Source organism: Aphis gossypii, chromosome 3, assembly GCF_020184175.1.
Source record: "Aphis gossypii isolate Hap1 chromosome 3, ASM2018417v2, whole genome shotgun sequence".
NCBI lineage: Eukaryota > Metazoa > Arthropoda > Insecta > Hemiptera > Aphididae > Aphis > Aphis gossypii.
The window spans coordinates 14033154-14054659 of record NC_065532.1 but is presented as its reverse complement, the minus strand read 5'-3'; the positions used below and the strand labels follow the sequence as shown (position 1 = coordinate 14054659).

Sequence of the window (21506 nt, the reverse complement as noted above, 5' to 3'; positions counted from 1 at the left end):
ATTATAATTATAATTTATAAGACAATACTTTAAGTGCCGACGAAAATCTTACTATTTTCTATACAGTTCACTGCAAACAAAATATACGAACACATTATTATTATTTATGTACCGGTTACTACTGCAGTATTTAAGTCGTTCGATATTTTACTTTATTAATACCCGAATAATATCATACGATACACAATCGACGATTCTTTTCTAGATCATAACAATGGCATATTTTGCTTACGTAATAAAACATCGGTTTAAAATAAAAAACGAAATTGTTTGCACTATAGCATACAGCACTTACCATGTCAACATTTGATAGGTATAGAAAGTCCAATGATAGAAATGACCTCGAAAAACGAAATTGTAAGATTTAGTGTTTAACTTATACCTACGCAAAAATGTACTCTAATTATTTGGGTTTTTTTTTTTTTTTTGTTATTGATTTGAGATTTGTGCAAATAATACACTTCAAAAAAGCTATAATAGATAATGAAATATTAATTTGTAATTCTATTTCGATGTGTTACGATACGAAGCATACAACGCCGTTCAAACGAGTGTTAACGTTTGTCAGTATCAAATAATATTTTGGGTCGTCCCTCCCTCGAATTTTCTTCGACACACAAATAGTATATTATATTTGGTTTTGACTTTTTTTTTCCGCTACCGCAGCAGAATCAGCGATAACAGTAATACTGCAACGGCAATACATAGTAGAAATAGTACAACATTACTCTGTAAAAATCCGTTGGTCATTACGGGTCGTGCTGTTATATTATTATTATTATTATTATTATTATACGCTTTCGGTCGGCCCAAGGGGGTTTTTATTATTATTTTATACACAAGCCGCCACGTCGGTGTGTTCGCCCTCTCGGCCCTCGATGGTGCTTTAATCGTTTTCCACTATATAATGACCGGGCGTACGGCGCGCGTATAGGGTTGCAGTCGTACTGTAGTCGCAGTGGCAGTGGCAGTAGAGTAGCAAGCAATATAGCAGCAGTGGACAGCGGTGATGGAGGTGGTTGATGCGGCGGTGTAGCGCCGCGGCGAAAAGGAATTGCAGCCGTACGCTCACCTCCCCGCCTCACACCAGATCGACCCTGCGCACTTTTTCCACCACCGCCACCGCATTTAATTGCTACCCTCTCTTTTCTCCCGCACACATTCCTGACTCTTACATACACACGTTCGCCGCGCTGCACGGGGTATATATAATATGGACTGCAGACTCGTCACGCGAAAAACAACCCTTCACCGAACCTCATCCCTCTCGGTCTTATAATTCAATTATTACGACAAACGGACCGTTGTACCGTGTGTGTGTGTGTGCGTGTGTGTGTGTGTGAGCCCAGTTCCGTCACCCACACAACGACCATGTGATAGTGCTGGTGCTGGGTTTCCCGGTGGCACTTGCGCCGGGCTCGAATCCCGATTATAATTGGAAGATTGTATCACTGAAACATATATGGGTAGTGTGTGTGTGTGCGCGCGCGCGCGCGTGTGTGAGTGTGTGTTGAAAACGGTCATCCGCGAAATTGGAGAAACGATGGACGTATGCCAGTCGAGAACGTACACACCAATTGGTATTTCTTTTCATTTATCTCCGCCGTTATCTCCGCCACACCTTTTCAATAAAATCGAAAATGCTGCGTTTTTCTATATATGTATACAATACGCGAGTATATATCATTTCCGGAAATTCAATACCTACAAATTTTAAAATAAAGGTAAAACGGAAAAAGTATTATATTATATACATCATGTATCGAATAATAACAATAATAATAAAAATATATTCGCTTAAAAATATATTTTAATTTTTCATTGTAAATTATGATAATAATATATAGTAATAATATATTTTATTCACTTAACATTTATTTTAACTTCATACTTCATTATTAAGATTTTGAACCTTATAATTTCTTTTTATTCAATACCCGTATGAATTATAAAAATAAACCGAAACTTAAGACTTAAGATTAATTGGTAAATGTGATAGGTATTATTAAAAAATTAGTAATTTTTGAAGATGTCAAATTTAATATGCATGATGTTAAAGTTATAATTTTATATCGTGTATATATGGAATTATTACTGATTTTATTTATCAGAAACGTCGTATTATAAGAAATAAGAAATATATAAGATGTAACTACATGTTGAATGATCTAAATGTCCTCATCCGGGTATTAGAAACTCCTTCAAGAGAATCTTAAAACCACCAATAGTCATTTAATATTAACGTCATAAATTTTAAAAATGTGTGCTTTTTAAATATTCTTGGATTTGGATTTTTCAGAATAATAAATATTTGTGACGTAATGATTTTCTCAATATTTAAATAATTAATTACGGTAATAATCTCAATACTATAATACAAGTATGTGTTATAGAAAATAGGTAGGAAAAGCGGTGTTGCCATTAGAAAATATCACAAAATATAACACTATAACAGTATGTTATAGACTCAACACCTTGTACTGATAAATTTAAAATTTAAATAAAGACTTTTCATAAGTTGACTAATTTCATTATTATTATTTTTTTTTTACTTCAGTATAAATGAATTAATCAATAATTTCAAATATATTTTATACATATTAATATACATGACTATTTTAGCGCATGTACCTAAATTATTATAAACATAAATTTATGTATATTTTAACTTATCATATATTTTATATACAATAATAGCTACTTATATAAGTTAATGAAATTCAAATATTAAGTACTAAAATCAATGTATACATAAATACATAATAAATATAGGTATTAAAAATATTAAAAGGATTTTTTTATGTTTAAATTACGTTTTTAAGGACCTCTATAGATCTATATAATTTTCAGAAAAGAGAAAATAAATACAGAAACTATTTTTATTTTTTATCAAATACCAAATAAATAAAAAATATTTGCATTCATTGTTTGATAAGAAAATTGTACATGAATATAAACATGATGAACGGTAAAAATAGAATATATTGATTGATTGCACCTTAATCTTAAAACCTACAACAACTCCTAAAACGATAAGTTAAATTATGAGCTATTACCTAACATATTTTATACTATTACGTAATATAATATTTCTTTAAAGAAAATATCGGTAAGTCATTAGTTAAAATTTTTAAAAATAAAATCTGGCAATATTCATATTCTAGGACAGGTCCAAAATATTTAAATTAAAAAGACTAAAGCACTTAAAAAATATAAAAAAAAATCAGTTTTAGCATATCGATATTAAGTTTATATAAATGTATAATTACCATAAACGATTTTATTCTGCATATTAAAATAATTATAATGGAACAGTCGACTAAAATTATTTATTATTAAAACTTCACTGAGTACCAAGAAAACTATAAACAAAAAAATCGTACAATTTGGTATTTTCCCCTGTGTGCTGATTTTCACTAAGAATAGTATTTAAATTTTAAAAAGCAGTATAAAAGCACAATGCACATTTGTGAAAATATTTTAGACCTTAATAAAATTCTGTTAATATTATCTGATAAAATGTAATTTCCTCATTTGTTATAAAATATTTTAATAATATATTTTATGTATTAAAATACAATTCTATAAAACATGATTTTATATTAATTTTAAATTCTGTTTTATAGTTTTATCGTTCCCATTCCGATAAACAAAAATGTTTTTTAACTATTTGTTTACAGTACCTAAAGCATAATGTATTGATTAATTTGTATTTGTTTAAACTAAATAGCAAATAACGTATCTAACTAAATAGTTAAAAAAAAAAAAAAAATACTTTGCGTGTTCAGTTAGTTATAACTAATACACTGTATCGCGTATATTGTTATTCACGTGAAAATAAATAATATCGTTGTTCTACATACTATTATTATTTAATAAATAATTGCGGACTAATACAACACGAGAATTATTTATTCCGTAGAATGGTATAAGAACTAAACATAGTTGAAATATGTATCTAAGTTTGAACAATATAATTTACATAATAAAAAAATCAATTTGTCTGAAATAATTGAATTATATTTTAAATCATCTTTAAATATTTTTCATATCATTATTCAAAATGATAAATTTGAAATTACATAAATTAACATATTTTAAAACACAGATTGTACTTATATACAATAAAAAAAAAACAACAACGACCACGAGAAAACGAGAATATTGTAAAACAAATAATAATTATAATTTAAATTACGATACTTAAGTCACTAGCAAAAAAAAAAAAAAGATGACTTTTCATCCATTGTATAGTTTCCTCATTTACAATTTTCAAAAACACGTTCAACCTTTCGTATAATATTATAAATAGGTACCATAATAAATTCATACGGTTATATGCTTTACACTTTGAGCAATTGACAAAAAAATACCTGATAAAACACAAACACTACACGTGGGGTCGTATAACTTTTGAAAGTGTTAACTTGTGTTATACGCATTACATTATATTGATCGGAGCCGTACATTTGATAGGAAATTGATTTGATGGCACTGAAGAGCAGCTGTATGTAATGCTAGCGATGGTCTCGACGATCGCAACATATTGCTTTTATGGTAACGATATGCGTTGGTGTTTATACTATTTGACGTCTGATCGTTTCTTTCGTATACGTTTACCGTGCTCACATTTCGATATTTGACATTAATCACCTAGTTTAGTCGTCTTCTGCAAACTCGTGCCGCCGCCGTTTAATGTCTAATGAACACCGACGGTGGCGTACGTCCCCGCGCGGTCGAACAAGACGTAAAGACAATATTTTATGTACAGCAGTGGAATTCGATTGGCAAACAAACGACCGGGTAGAGCATTATTATTACTCTCCGACTCTGGCGACGGTCAGCGTCGTCGGTGAAGAGTTAAAAAAAAGTTTTTCTTTTTTCCAAATCGATAATAACGAACGTAAATTTTAACAATTTCGTGCTCCTCGGTACTATTTGTGTATTTTTTTTTATTTTTTTTTTGTTACCATTTTCTTTCTCGCCGTTATCGCCGACGCCGTTGTACACACACGCGAATGCGTTGCGATAGTGTACGAAAACACGTGAACTCGACATGAAATCCCGACCGCACGCGTTTGATTCATTGTTCGATTGAATAATAACACTTAGGTGTAGATACTAATTAAAAACCAATAAGTGTAATAATAATAATAATAACAACAACAACAATAGTACATGTGCCGATGGAACGTGTAATTGTTTTTCCGGAAATTAAACCGTGTTTCGGCTAAATGACGTAAATATGTACATGCACCTAACTACCTATACCGTGTTATACCCCCGGTCGCCCGATATTTCTGCTCTCGTTAATTTTTTTATTTACTTTTTTTTTATATTCCCGTTCAAAGGCAATCTGTACAAGTGGTGAGTGTGGGACAGCGCGGGGACAAGCGTATAATAATTAATTAAAACGCACCAGAGGCACTACACAACGCACGGCACGACCTTTTTGTGTGCTATAATAATACAACTGGAAATATTACACACACAGTCGCCTATAGCATTATAATTATTAACATTATTATTATTATTATTATTATTATTATTACTATTACTATTACTATTACTGTTGTTGTTATCATTAGTATTATTATAACAACAGACGTTTGTGTTTTTAACTCGGATTTTGTAGAATTGTTATAGTAGCAAAATGGATTAATCCGTTCGTTGTTTATGGCCCGGGCACCTCTATACAAAATGTGCAGTGTTCTAGACGTGTATTATGACGTATATAACAATATTATAGTATTTTGTCGGTTAAACATACGACCTATTACTATGGTACGGTAAAGTCTCGATTTCAGGTCACACTAAATATTTCAACCGGTTGACGTTGTATTGAAATGTAACCATGAACAAATGTGCCATTTAAAATAACAGTCATCACTCTTTATTTTTTTAAGAATGAAATTATTCCAACATTTTTTATTTACCTTTTTTATTTTATTCCTTCTTATAAAATGTAGTTCATACGCAAATTATACTTGAGAAAGTGTTAAAAATTGTAAATTACACCAAATGTGAATTGTTGATACTTTAAAGAAATCTATAATATTTTATATAGTGTGTAAATTATAATTATTGTTATTATACTTATAATAATATTATTGATGTAATGATATGATGTCACATGAATATTGATAATATTTAAAAACAACTTAAAATGGCAGTGATGTAACTTTGATGGGAAGTTATTCATGTGGCTTACTTTCATATGGTGGTTCATGATAATAATAAAAATAATTTCTATGAAAATTTATTTTTTAAACCTATCTAGCATAGCTGCAGTATTAGATAAAGGCGAATAAAATATATTTTTTTACGATTTATAGCACAATAATGTATAGGTAATAATAAATGACTAAAAAATAATAATAAAAAAATATTTTTATTATTTTAATTTTTGGTATATTTATACAAATATTTAGCATGAAATTAGTACTTATGAATTTAAATGGTACTATGATTATTAAACTAGTACTTTGAATTTATATTATGAATTTTTCGATTCATGTCAAAAAAATGGATTTTTTGATGTTTAATTATATTTTTCTAGTACTTACTCCATTAATACTAAAAATATTAAAATAGATGACTATGCAATTGGTATATTATATAACTTCCAAAAATTTAGTTTTTGATCAATATCATATTATTATGATAATCATAAAAATAAGTGACAATTTATAAAAATTATACGGTTATAACTTTGAACTAACATAAGTTTATTAAATTATTTCGTAGTTTTGAGCCATTCTAATTTCACGATCGGCTATCGAGTCAATTTATGAATAATAATAAGTGTTTAAATTTAGAAACTCATCCTGCTAAATAAATATTTGAATTTGTATATATTGGAAGTAAAATGTAAACTATATACAATATACATTTTAGAGAGATAAATATATATTTTGTGAGGAATGTAAATCAAACTAATTATTAAGTAGTAAATCATCATAATAAAGGATAAAATATTACATAATAAATAATTACCTACCAATATCTATTTTATCAGCAATATATAGAATGAATAAACAAAGATCTGTGGAGATTGTTTTAATCTAACTCATTTTAAAAACAAATATGTTAGTAAATCGAATCAGTTAACAAAAATTACAAGCACAAGTAGGTACTGAAACTAAAATAAAACGTTCGGTGTTGCCTTCAGTCATTGGAAGGTGTATTATCCCACGAGTTTCAAGTGAAAATTAACTTTTTCAAAATGTATTTGATTCATCATTCTTGTATCGGAAAATACATTTTATTCAGACAAATAAAAATGTTAAAATAAAAATTCAAAAGGCTTCAATATATTGTTATATCTAATTTCAATTTAAATAGTACTTAAAGTCTTAAAATACTTAAAAATTAAAATGATTTATCTTTTAGTTATGTCAATTATTATTAAGTTACTATTAAAGACTGTTTCGATCGTGTAGATCATAAGTATGCAAATGATAAGAAAACTCTAACATCTATAGGTACTATTAATTTTTAATTTAACAGAACAAAATAATTTTTGTCAACAAAATTTTAATTAAATGTATAATATTCTCGTTGGAACAAAGTTAGAATAATCTTACTAACGATAATATTTTATATTAAGTAAATATATTGGTATCACTATGATACAACTTTAAAAAATCGTAAAATAGTACCTAAGCTAAAAATATTAAAATTATTTGAGTTTAAATGAATACTTACAATGGTGAAAAAATGAAAAACTGTCCGACATGTATACACAATTTCCGTTTATAAATGGGACGTTTTGAAGCATTTTACTGTCTAACAGTGCATATCACATAATACTAGTCCCAGACAGTGGTATAAAAAAGTTTCAACATTGTACATATATATATTATAAATATATAAAAAATAATACTTGACATGACAATAATAATGCAATTGTAGATAACTGAATCATCAGTCACGTAGACAGGTAATAAACAATCCTTTTTTACTTATGATAAGTAATTTTATATTGAAATGCACAAGACAACATTTTAAAGTCTGTTTATCCATTACGAATTAATTTATATTGTAATTAATTGTACAATAAACTATAACACCCCAGTCTGTATATTTATTGACAAACATTTCACATCGTATCAAATTAATTAAGCTACATTTTAAAATTCTAAGGAATATTTTTAAAACTCATGATATTTTTACGTTTAAAAACTTTTTATATATCTACTTATTTTCAATTTTCTAACTTGATAATAATATTATGAAAAACTATGTTTGCGAACTTTAAAAATGTCAATTAATGAACCACGTAGTACCCAACAACTTATTATTATAATTATATAGAACTAATTTAAAATACACTTTCAGTCATAATTCAATAACGACATAAAAAAAAAACGGTTGATTAAAATAATTAAACATTTATAGTGTTTAAAAAATAAAAAATAAACGTTGTGTACCTGAATGAATAACCAATTTTTTTATACGAACAAAAGTTATTGGATTTTCAATTGTTCATAAAGCTTAAAAAATACTAAATAAATCACTTAAACTTATTTTTGTTTTTTTATTTAAGTTTAAGATAAAATGTAATTAATCTATTTTTAATATCTGTTTTTACGTTTGATCATAGTGTATTTAATTAAAATGTATAATATTATAAAATATTTTATAGATCATCTGTATTATAATTTCCTGTGATGTTTCTAATGGTTAGGTTTAGAGGAGTCATGCACTCATGCATTTAAAATATTTGGGCGCAGGCGTGTTTCAACAAAAAATTATTTACAAAAGAATATGGATTGACTGTTTCTTAATAAAAATAAAATATGTTTATTCATTATCAATGAATTATTGTAATATTTAGAGCTAGTACTCAAGAACAGGGATCTTTTAACATTATTATTAATTATTATGTCACCCATAATTAGATCATAAATTATGAAAACTTTAACAACAAATGATTTTTTTTTGGATTATCGTAAAAAGTATTTAGTGTTTTTATATCGATCAACAAACAACAATTTACTTGTATATTACAATAAAAATAAATTACAAGGCTTTTCCTACAAACTTATAATGATCAATAAATATATTTAATATATAAATGTATACTAAAAATATATTTAACCAAGTATGGATATTGATTAGAAATTAACATTGACTAATATGTATGTCAGAACAATAACATCAAGTAACAATGAAATATACAATATTCATCCGCGATAGATCTAGATTTGGATACATTTAATTTTCCACAAAACACAAATAGACACAACAAAATCAAATAATTATTGGGGCAGAAACGTTGGGATTATGTGTACACGAGTGAGTTTAAACGTCTGTAAACCAGTTGTTTTAACACTAACGTTACAAAAAAAAAAAAAGACGTGATATACGAAACCATCTAGCAATCAAAACTCTGATATTGATTATCATAATATTATTATAACTATAATATCGTGCATCTAATAGATAATAAAATGAAATCCAATTTATATGACACCTTCATCGCCGCGCGTATTGGTTGTCACGAGCAATCAAATTATTTGTAATGTAAATAACAACTTCGGTAGATGATGATATTATATGTGTTATAAAAAATATTTTCCACCTAAATACCGATGTACAACAAAATGTCACGTTCGAGGGAGACCGATACTGATTTGAACTACTGCAGGCTCTGTTTAAATACGATAATTAAAACTCGAAACTTGCAATGCAAAACGTACGGTACGATGGCGCTTTTAACTTAGACTCCGCCCACACCCTTCTCATTACTGTGCACCAGCAGTTCAATGTTCTTGACACCCCTTGTCAGATTTCCGTTCAATAAGTTCTTCGAAAATTATAATAATATACAGTCAATGGCAGTCAATGCGAATATGATTATATTTTGTTTCCACTATCGTATAAGGGTAAAATCGTCGAGTGGAATCGAGTCAGTTTATCATTCCAAGAAAAATAACATAATATTATATTATATTAACTAACATGATGTCAATATTTATTTTTACGGGAAAATTATGAACAATTTAGACCTACACTATAATATTATTAAGTATATTTGATTATATTTTAAAACAAGATAGTTTTAATTTATTCAATACTGTTTCAGAATTTCAGAAATATTTTTTTTTTTTTTAATATTACAATCCTGAATATTTTTAATTTCAAACATATTATTCAATGTTTATTTATAATTTATTCATCATTATTGATACGTTTTAATATAAAAATGCATGTACAATCCTATTTATAATATTAATATTGTATTCTATAAAATTAATAATAAAAACATAAAACCATACCTGTATAGTGGTACACCAGAGTCGTCTTTAAACCAGAATACCATGTATACTTTGTCCGCTGGATTTGGTGAGGACACGTCACAAGGAAATTTAACAGATCTGCCTTCCACGGCGTCTACAGGTACAAGTGGTACAGTAACTGTAACATAAAATTAAAATATAAAAAATCGATAAGCTTAAAATTTCAATTTTAATTGGTATATTTTTACAAAAATAAAATTCACAGCAAAGTATTCAGCAGGTTATAGATTAACTAATAATTCACTTATATTTAAAATAACAACAAGTGTTACTATAAGACTCCAATATTTTTGCAAATAAAAAATTTAAAATGCTGCCTACATTGAAAACTTTTCTCGACATATTACTATTCAGATTCAAAATCGTCGTCATTTTTTTCACGCTTTGTTCGTAACAAAAGTTTCGTGGAGTTAAAAAAAAAATCATATTCTCTTTAATGAGAATATCACATGAAGGACGGAAAACTTTTTTAATATTGTCATTTTGGACGTTGGAATAAAAAGGTTTCACCAAAATACAAAAGAGGGGTGGTCATTAATAATTTGATATTGAACAGTTTTCACTGTAAAAGGTCATCATTTTCTTAAAGTAATAACTAATGTTGTTGTAATTTAAATTAATCCGGTCAAATAAAAACGCAGCATTCCAATTGAGTGATAACTGCAGGCTTATAGCTGTGGTAAATAAAATAAATTATTATAATAAGCATTGATATTAATATCTAACACTTAAGTCTCGATAATTAATTTAACGTTAGATTGTTAAAGTCAATTATTTAATGGAATATGTGTTATAATTATATTCTAAGAAAAAATGTATCAACTAGTTATGAACTGTAACAGTGAATACCTTAACTACAGTGGAAATTTCAACACCTCGTGGTATCTTATTTTATAATTCTGATAATTGGTTTTCCTATTTTAAACATATTTATTCTGTTGTACAAGTTGATTAAACAATCACCGGCTTAAATTTATTTTCGGTATCATTTAATTTACATTGCAAACGCGTTTAACGCTACAGACGTTTACGCTTTTCATTAGTGTAAGTAAATTGATTATAACTTCTAAATGATTCGCGGAAAAAAAAGGAAAGAAACTACAATACACGTATAAACGTGATGATAAAATTAAAACAATAGTATTAAAAACTTTTGCTACCCACTGTAATATAATTATATTTTTAAGAAGTTTATATCGAGAAGTTCATCTAGTCAATATAGTAGTCATTTATTTAACAACACATTAGTCAATTGTGTTTCAAAAACAAGCCAACAATTAAACAAACAATAATCATTTAGCATGTTATTACAACAATTATTTGTTTAAGGGAAATTCTTTAAATTTATATTATGTAGAAAAAATGGTGTACTTTGCAGGCAAACCTCTTAAATTACAAACATAAATGAAATTGTTTCCTTAAAGCGATTGTGTACAATACATAATATTATGCATCAAACACAGTACCTAAACCTAAATATTAATTAATAAACAAAAAATATTTGGCGCATTTTAATTTTATAATATCATGTTGAGTCATGTCATTTGAATCATGTTGATTTTACAAACGTATTCAGATAAACCAAACGCATACTAAATGTGCTATTTTTAAAAGAAAAATGTCTCGAGAATAAATTCACAGTGGTCCTTTTTGATTATTTATGGGAATATTAATATACATTTAGTCAAACAAACGTTGTTGAACTCTAAGTGTAAATATTTTTTTTCTATTAGTTTAATAATTATTCTCTGTTTTCTGCTATTATAACCCTTGAGTTATCCTAACCTATAATTTCGGCCTTGATTACATTTTTTTTTTTTTATTGTATACATATATTTAATTATTTTTTATTCGCGTTCTCATTAGTGGAGTATCATTACGCAATCCCTTTGAAGCTGAAGTTTCGTAGAATCATAATTAGAGCACCAACTTTCAACAAAAATTCGTGTGGCGTATTATGCCATCATTGAAGTGGGACTATTTGTATATCCTTCTAGACATTTTACCTAATGATTCAGAAAAAAATATGTTGAATTATAATTAAATAACTGTATAATATTTTATTATATTTTAGTTTTTATAATGTTTAGGTTAATTAATGCGTTGTAGTTTTATTAAAATTGCATCAAATGAAGAATACTTAAAATTAATTGACAACAATAATATTATAATTTCTATTTTCTTCGTATTATTTAACAATTTTCTATCAATATGATATTAACTCATTACGCCATATTTTTTTCTTTATTGAAAATCATTAAGTTTTAAATTATTATACCTGTTTTTAAATTATATATTTTATGTTAAATTATAAAATTTATTTGTAATATGTTATCCAATTTTAGTTTTTACATGACAACAAATATGTATCATGTATGATCATTCTATTATGAATGTACTGTAAAAATACATTCTTGATATTAAAATTATTTTTCATAAAAGTTGTTCTTATTTTAAAATATATTTTTAATGAAAATAGTGACATAAATAATAAAGAACGTCTTTAAAACTTTTTCAATTTCCCTGTTAAATTCTTCGAACATTTGGTTTATGCTTCAGAAACTGTCAATATTGTATATAAAACATCACACGGAAACAACTTATGTTTGAGACTAGTATAATAGAGTTTTGATATTCTACATATTTGCTATATTTAATATTTTTAGTTTATTGTTTTATTTCTCAGATTGAAACGTATAAATATATTTAAATACATAATGTATACACAACAATTTAAAACAAAACTGAATTTTCTTTTTAATTTATAGTATAAGAAAATTGTTTATATAAATAAAATAATAACATTTTTCAGTAACAATTTATTAAGTCAAATTGAAATAGATTATTTTTATATTATTCTTAAAAGTACCCGTGACAGCTATGTATAGCCATTTGAGACAATCAAAAGTAAAAACAGTGTTCAAATTAAATTGCATAAATACCTAATATAAAAATAAAAATTATATACCTGTTGTACATTAATATTGTTTATTAATTTTCATATAAATTATATACATAAAATTTCAGTCAACAACTATTGAAATAAATTTATCAATTAACTATTGGCATGCAAATTAATATTATTGGCAAATAAAATTATGTTATGAATAGTATAGTGCTTAGACAACGAATGCATGCCTTGTTTATAATTCAATTCAATGTTGAACTTTTTTTTTTTTTAATTTTTTTAAATATTATACTTCTCAAATTTTAAAATATTTATACAGTAAATACTAAAAAATTTTAATCAATTTTAATATTGATATGTACATCAAAACTTAACACTTTTAATTATAAAATATTTTTAAGAAATGCTATTTAAAGTCTTCCCAGAGATTTTGAAATTCAGAGACTTGGGAAACTGCGAGGTATATTATGCATTTCAATTTATATTTAGTCTAATCAATTATAAAGTTCAACAAACATACAATAAAACAAATCATAAGGTAATACGATGTGACATAAGTTAATTTATAGATACAACTAATAGACTTTAAACAAACGAATACCAATTCATGTAAACAGAGATGTTTTATAATACTATTATAACATTTTATAACTGGGAATATAATTATTCCAAGTTTTTATGACCTTTTTATTGATTGGAGATAATGTATATTTAGTAAAATTTCACTCTTAATTTTGAAGAATAGTCGTAGTAGGTATATCATATCAATATTTGTTCTTTTATTCAATATCTTAGAGAACAACAAATGATATTGAAAATCATTTTTTTCCAGAAATTATGGACATGTTCATATCAAGCAGTCACCTGTCATGAAGTAAAAAATATCGAGAAAAACAGAGTTGGATAACGGAAACAAACTTAAAACACATTATAAAATGTGCAAAAATAAAAATGATAATCTCGATTGCTAACAATGATTTCATACAGATTAAAATCATATACAGGCACCCGTGAAGATGATGTAATGTACAAAAAAGTTATTAGACATTAATTTATCTTACGTCATTATATTTTAACTATACTAACCTAAGCTTTTAAACAATAATATCTCTTATAATCGCTTGTAGTCCATATTGTCAAAAAAAAACCAATTTTTGTAAATCAATGGTTTCTATTAAAATATTATGTGATATTGTATAAAAGTGGTTGGTCGAACAAAAGGAAAACATAATGTTAAAACCATAATATACTTTTAGGTCGAGCACAAATTAAAAAATAATAGTAAAAAAAAAAAAAAAATCATAATGTTACAAAATATGTATAACGAAGAGAGATACAAAACGAACATAAAATACCTTTTTTGAGAATTATATTAAATGTCGGTCGTGTGATACAGAAATAATACGACCAAACTGGTGTTTTTCTGTAGGTGGAAAAGTCGAGAAGAAATATTTAAACAATTTTTTTTTTTATTATTATTATTTTACATATTATACTATATGCATACATTGACGTTGGCGCGGTAGTCTAAACGCATAAATATTAACGTACACAAGTACTCTATACTCATCGTCCGGGACCTTTTTATGCGGGGCTCTTGTTGTTCCTTGTTTATCGCCACGTCGCTATATTATGTATAATATTACACCGCTGATATTGCCGTATCAGGCGATTATTATTGTTTTGCGAGACGGACGGTTTTTCGTGTAATGAAAACATCAAGCTACTGTGAATTAATTTTCTATTACTATAATGGCCACGGAAGAAAAATAACACAGACGTGGTCAAAACGACAGGCGAGTTTGTATATTGTAAGTACAATAATAAACAATTTTATACGATTAAAACAAATTATTATCCAGCCGAAGTAATATGATTATTGATTATTAGTCGGGTTTTTTTTTTTTTTTTTTATTATTATTCCAGTATCTAAATCTAATACAGTTCAATATTTAAACGTTATTATATAACGGCTGTGGAGATGTCCGTGGATTGTCAACGGCAGCGAACGTTAAAAAAAAAAAATTGAAAATATAATATAATCTCAACGCGTTTTATATATTGATAGGTCGTAGACCGTACGTATATAGTATAGTCGTGCGTAGAGTATATATATATATATTTAAAAGAAAATCGTTGTGACAATTCGACTACCAATACGAGACAACTATTTCCGTGTGTATATACTGCGCTTAGTCGCGAATAACTGTACATAATAATATTATTGTGCGCGACACATGTGGTCGGGAGATCGACGAGAACAAAAAGGCGTTTAACGCGCGCCAAAGCAATGAATAAAATTATTCGTGGACGACAGCACAGAAGAAAACACACTGCACACGTCTAGTGCGAGAATGAGAGAGACAGATAGAGAGAGTGTGTACTGCAGCTTGTAGCGGGGCGAGTTAAACGAAAACCATCAGACCGTCTAACAAACAAACATCGCAATCGTCGTCATCGTCAGATTATTATTATTATATTATTATTATTATTATTATTATTGTCGGCGGTGGAAACACAATAAGACGTTTACGTATGATATCGTTGTGACACTGCAGATGTGCACGAATTTCGGGTTACCCGTAGGACGAGACGAGCAAACGGATAGTATTATTATATAATTTGAACATCGCGTAATTTTCTATCCGCGCCCACACGCGCGCAATAACAAAACATTATGCTGCGCGATCTGTGGACCGGACAATTTTATTTGTGTTAGGCGGCGTAGATATATATTATTAATACGTGTAGGTAGGTAAATTATAATACCACACCTTCCCACGTCGAATTCGCATCCCCGAGCAAATCGTTTTGGCGTCGTCTTCGTCCCGAACTCAATCGTTTACGGAGAAACGCGAAATCTATTATAATAATACATAGGTACGGTCCCGGTGCCTATACCTATATACTAATACAATCGAATGCCAATTGGAATCAAATAAAAGTAAACATCTAGGACAGAGGTTCCCAACCCGTGGTACGCGTACCACTAGTACGACTAGTACCACTAGGTGGTACGCAAAGAAATTTTAACTTAAATTTTTTTTTTACTTTCATAAATATCCAACAATAAAAAAAAAATGTTAAGAAATTAATGAATCATAAAAATATACGTTAAAAAAAATTTGACTCCTAATTTAGTTTTAGAATTGAAGTGGTACGCGTATTGATTGAAAAAGTGTCTGGTGGTACTCGATGATAAAAAGGTTGGGAATCCCTGATCTAGGAACATAATGACGAAATATTATTTTTCTATGTCCCAAACAATCTGCTCGATATTGTAATGAATAAAATAGTCCAAACTTTATGTACGGCATATAAAATATTCATGATTTTATTTTCAAAAAACATTACTTTACATAATTTTGGATATGGTTTTTAAAAAAATAATAAGATCCAGAAATCACCATATTTACAGTTGGATTTATAGGTGCTGCACTGGATGTTTAAAATTGTTTACCGCCACAAAGATTTGTGAACAAACATTATAAAGACGGACGTTCGTCGTAAAACCATCAGTTTCTTCATTCATCATTATGTTTTTACTTTAATAAAAATAATAAAATAATAATTAATAGTTCTCAGAAATTATTTATTACATTTTTTTAGGACTTTGATCAGAGGTAACTGCAAATAATGGTAATGTAACGTTCAAGTGAAAAACGTCATTATCTTTAGAAATGGTAGAATTTATTATCTAATTAGATATAATTATTTGCAAAACCCAAACTAATTTTAATCATTAGTAATTTAAAAGTTAATGAATAATAGCTTAGTATTAAAAACAATTACAAATATTACATTAATAATAAAATAAATCTATTTTCTGCTCGTTCAAAAGCATTTACAAATATATATTTAATAAAATATTATTCCGTAAGTAAATTAATACAGTTATATTGATTGGATTTGGAGGGTTTAGTCTTATGGGTTTTTACATAGACACAAAAAACAATTTGGGAAATAAAATTAAATTTCTCATATCGATTTTTAAACAAACTATATTTAAACAATGTAATTTAACAGCACAAATATATTCAATGATCGCGTATAATAAGGATTATTACAGTGTGTCAGCTCATAACAACTTCTACTCTAAAGCCAAACGTATTACAAGTAAAGTTGTTGACATTAGTCTACACTTTTAGTATTTCTGACAGAATTCACAGCAGATGGATTAAAATGTCTTATAATTTAAAATTATAAACTTTTCGTTTATTATATAAATTGTTATGACTGGATTATTTTTTCATATATATTGTTTAACTATATAAAACTCAAAGTTAATTAATCATTAACATTGATTTTATAATGTATGTATAGTATTATTTATTGTTGTGCAAGTGTACCTTTAACACTTAGATATAAGCTATAATTTAAAAAACTTTAATACAAAAAATAATGTTTATACAAATCAAAATATAAAATATCTTGAAATGTATGCAAAAAATAAGTACTTACAATTAAAAAATATTTAGGTTCATCTTAAATACAATTGATCAGTGAAATTACAAAGTGATCATGATTATAATATCTATTATAACATAATATTATGGTTAATAATATATTTTCTAGACATCTTAAAAATATTATCGAAACGCTTTTTATTTTATTAACTTTTATGTTTCACTTAACCTATATGCTATTTAAAAATGAATATGTGGAAAAAGTTTTTTTTATAATGAAAAATATGTTATTATTTTTGCATGAAAACTTTCCTTATCAAGTTATAAAACATAATTTCTGTACATTTTTTTTAATTTATCATAATTTTTGAGCCTGTATAACAAGAAGTATGATGCAAAGACTAAAAATAATTAAGAATATCAATGAAAAAGAAAAGAATAACCGTTCTCAATATTTATTTTATTTTACTTTATATTTTTGTTATTTTAATACACACGACAATAGCGCAACTATTTGATTAAGTAGATTATTTTTTAAAATGATTAAACCAATTCAATGAAACTATTGTATTCGAAAAACCACGATTGTGTCAAGTGTAAAAAGTGATCAAAGTTTAAACGATGTTACGTTACGATTCGACGTGACTTATACGCGTTTTTCAAACGTCAATATTTTTCGTTTTTATTGCTCATTTATATATGCTGTAAAAAAAATACTCAAATTGTAGTACAACATAAACGTAAGAATGAAAGCATTATATTATACTTATTTTGTTTGAAAATTCTCTCTAAAATCAAAAACCTATTTTATTATAAACGCAAATTTTTAAATATTAATTCCGTCGGCAAATTTACTAGAAATGCATAAGTATGTAAACTAACGTCATTTTTTTTATTTTAACCAAAACAGCATAATAAAAAGGAATAGTTTAAAAAAAATCGAAAAATTACCTCACGGTAAATATAATCCCATTACGTCCAAAGCTTTTTTAAAAAAGAAAAAATACGCTTTTTAAAATTACTTTTGTAACTAAAATATGTTTAATATTTTAGTGTTAAGCTAGTTTTTAGCTCAGATTTGACAACGAAAACAGAATTAATGACAAAATAAAACGGTAATATTCCTTATTACAATATATCCCACAGATCTATTTTTGTATAGTTATATTATAATTTCAAAAACAAATAAAATATGTAAATTCTATAAGATAGATGATTATCATTATTGTATGCAATTTAATTATTACATTGACATAATATTTGTTTGTCCGTTTAAGTGTGACCTATTATTATAGGCTTCGGGAGATTAAAAAATACTACCAAATAACTCCAAACAGCTAAAAATACACTCATTGTCGAAAGTAAAAATGAAAAACTCTTATTCTTGTTTTTTACAAAAAAATATATTTCTTTATTTGATACAGATATATTATTTGAGGGGCACTAGAGTATAATATATGTTTCACGATATGTTTTTCAATATGTTAAATAAAAAAATATGTAATACGAGCACAACTACGACACCAAGACGGATATTTAAGTACTAGGTTTATCATAATAATCTTATAATAAACAATGCTATAGGTGTTTTGTAAAAAAAAAATGTACTTTATTACACAACGCCATTTGTATATACGGCGTACTGAATCATAATAGTTAGTTTACAAAACAATTTTAAAGCTTCAATAATCGTGTAAGCGTCGTGTGTTTTGCTAGACGTCAAATCAATAATATAACTTGGAACCTTGTTGAAATGTGCATTAAATCAAGATGTCTGTAGTAAAAACGAGAATTTTTTCGAGTTCATGGCGTAAAGGTGTTGTATAATCAACGCGTGTATAGAAAGGGCAATCAGTGACTATATAGAATAATAATGGCTTTTCAAAATATTCTCAACTTCTCAAAACACTATTTCGCGGGCGGCAAGTGCAGAGTTTTACCCGAATACTTCAATATTCATTACATTATACCCTAATATATTAATCTCAAATCTAATCGATTTATACTATATTTTATGTACAATACTAATACTGTTCTGCGTATCTGATTTCTGTTTCGGAGCAGAGTTTCAATTTATTCAGCATAAGGAGAAATACAAAATAAAAATAAATTGTTGATGGAAAATACTCATTTTATCTGAGTATAGTAACTGTTCCGAGCACTAGTTTACCAGTGCATGTGATCATACGGATGACGGGCTGTGGAGTGTATAATTCCGGTCGTACGGTATATGAAAAATGAAAATGTATAATAATAAGAACATAAAATGTCTGCATAATATGTAAAACAGCCTCGTCTCGAGTACATTCGATACAGCAAAGATAATTTACAAAGAGATCTATGAAAAACACACACGCAGACACGACCGCGATAGTAAAAGGATAAAACTCATTCAAGTGTATGAACATAGGGGGTTGTTATAGAAATATATGGAAAAGTAATTCTAAATATTACAAATATTCAAACGATCTCGAAACACTATTTTGAATAATAAATAATAAATATCAATTGTCTGGTATATAACAGTTATATATTTAGAATTATTTTAACATTTTATATTGTTATCACGACGGTCGTCTTTCATTTTAAAATTAAGTGATTAATTTTATTCTCCTCTGTTATTGATATAATCATTATTATTTGTGTATTTTTCCAAAGATGCAACAACATTTTAGCTCTCAGATAATAAATGTCATAAAGAAATACTATTTCCACACACTATTTTATCAACATTTACGTTAATTTTATTGTTAATTAAAGATAATAGTAGTCTGTCAAATAATCAAATTAACTAATTATTTCACTAAATATGAAAAATATTATAACTTTGACTATTGTTACATGAGGCGTAGTAATTCAAAACAGTTTTATAATTATAAATCTAGTTTAATATTATCATTTACCACCATCATTCAATATATTCTCATACTTCAAAGAATTGTAAAGGTATTAGGTAATATGGCACCAACTGATGCACATCAAATAACAAGTACAGCTGATTATTGTCAATTTATTATTAAAGCTCTCCTGTAGCTACAAACTGTTTATAAACCAACAATTTGTTGACCTTTCAGCAAACTTTTCAAATATTTTTTTTCTTTACTTCAGAAATATTTTAAATACGTTTAGAAAAAAAGTATTTAAAATACTTAATTTTTGATTTAATGTAATAAATGAAATTCTAAAAAAATAAAGAAAAGTATACTTTTATACCAAATTCTATGAGATTTTATTTGTTGAATGTACTTTCACTAAATATATATATATAATATATATACAAATATATAAGCAAACTTAAATAAATTCGAATCTAAAGAGATTTAATAGACAATTAATTATTCAAAAATATAAAAGATATATAAAAACACAAATTTAAATGCCAAATTATTCAAATCTATTACTTATTTTAAATAGCTTACTAAGCATTTCAGTCACACACGGTGTTAGTGATAAGATAGCTTTTGAGACGATGCAACCAAGAAAATAGTATTTTAGAATTTTATAATAGTACTGCATTGCCTAAAACATGACATAAGTCTTGTACGAAACACTGTACAAGACAAGGTTAAGCAGTGATTTGAGTGATCTGATTTTGGCGAGGATAGCATGATAGATACTTGGATAATTCAGAAGGTTATAAATTATAATATAATACGTACCAGTGTACTACACAAAAACAAGAAAACAGTAATGTGAAATATTTCAACACTAAGTAGTTACACTCTTAATAGTTAAGTATAAATTGGTTGTTTAATAACGTTATAGGTATATGAAATAAATACATCGTTTAGTGATATTATTTTAAATTAAAACCCAAGAAAAGTACAATATGATAATATACATTATAATTTAACTGTTTAGTTGAAGAGACGAAATCGTTTTATCGAT

The 21506-nt window shown here is 26.8% G+C and overlaps 1 protein-coding gene across 3 annotated transcripts in view; it reads right to left on the bottom strand.

Annotated features, from left to right (window-relative positions):
- Positions 1–21506, bottom strand: part of LOC114130276 (B-cell receptor CD22-like) — a 332047-nt gene that overhangs the window by 183202 nt on the left and 127339 nt on the right. For all 3 annotated transcript variants that reach the window (XM_050204078.1, XM_050204079.1, XM_050204080.1), the window contains exon 2: positions 10284–10422. In XM_050204078.1, coding sequence (XP_050060035.1) covers positions 10284–10422 — 139 coding nt within the window. The remainder of the gene's footprint in view (positions 1–10283; positions 10423–21506) is intronic.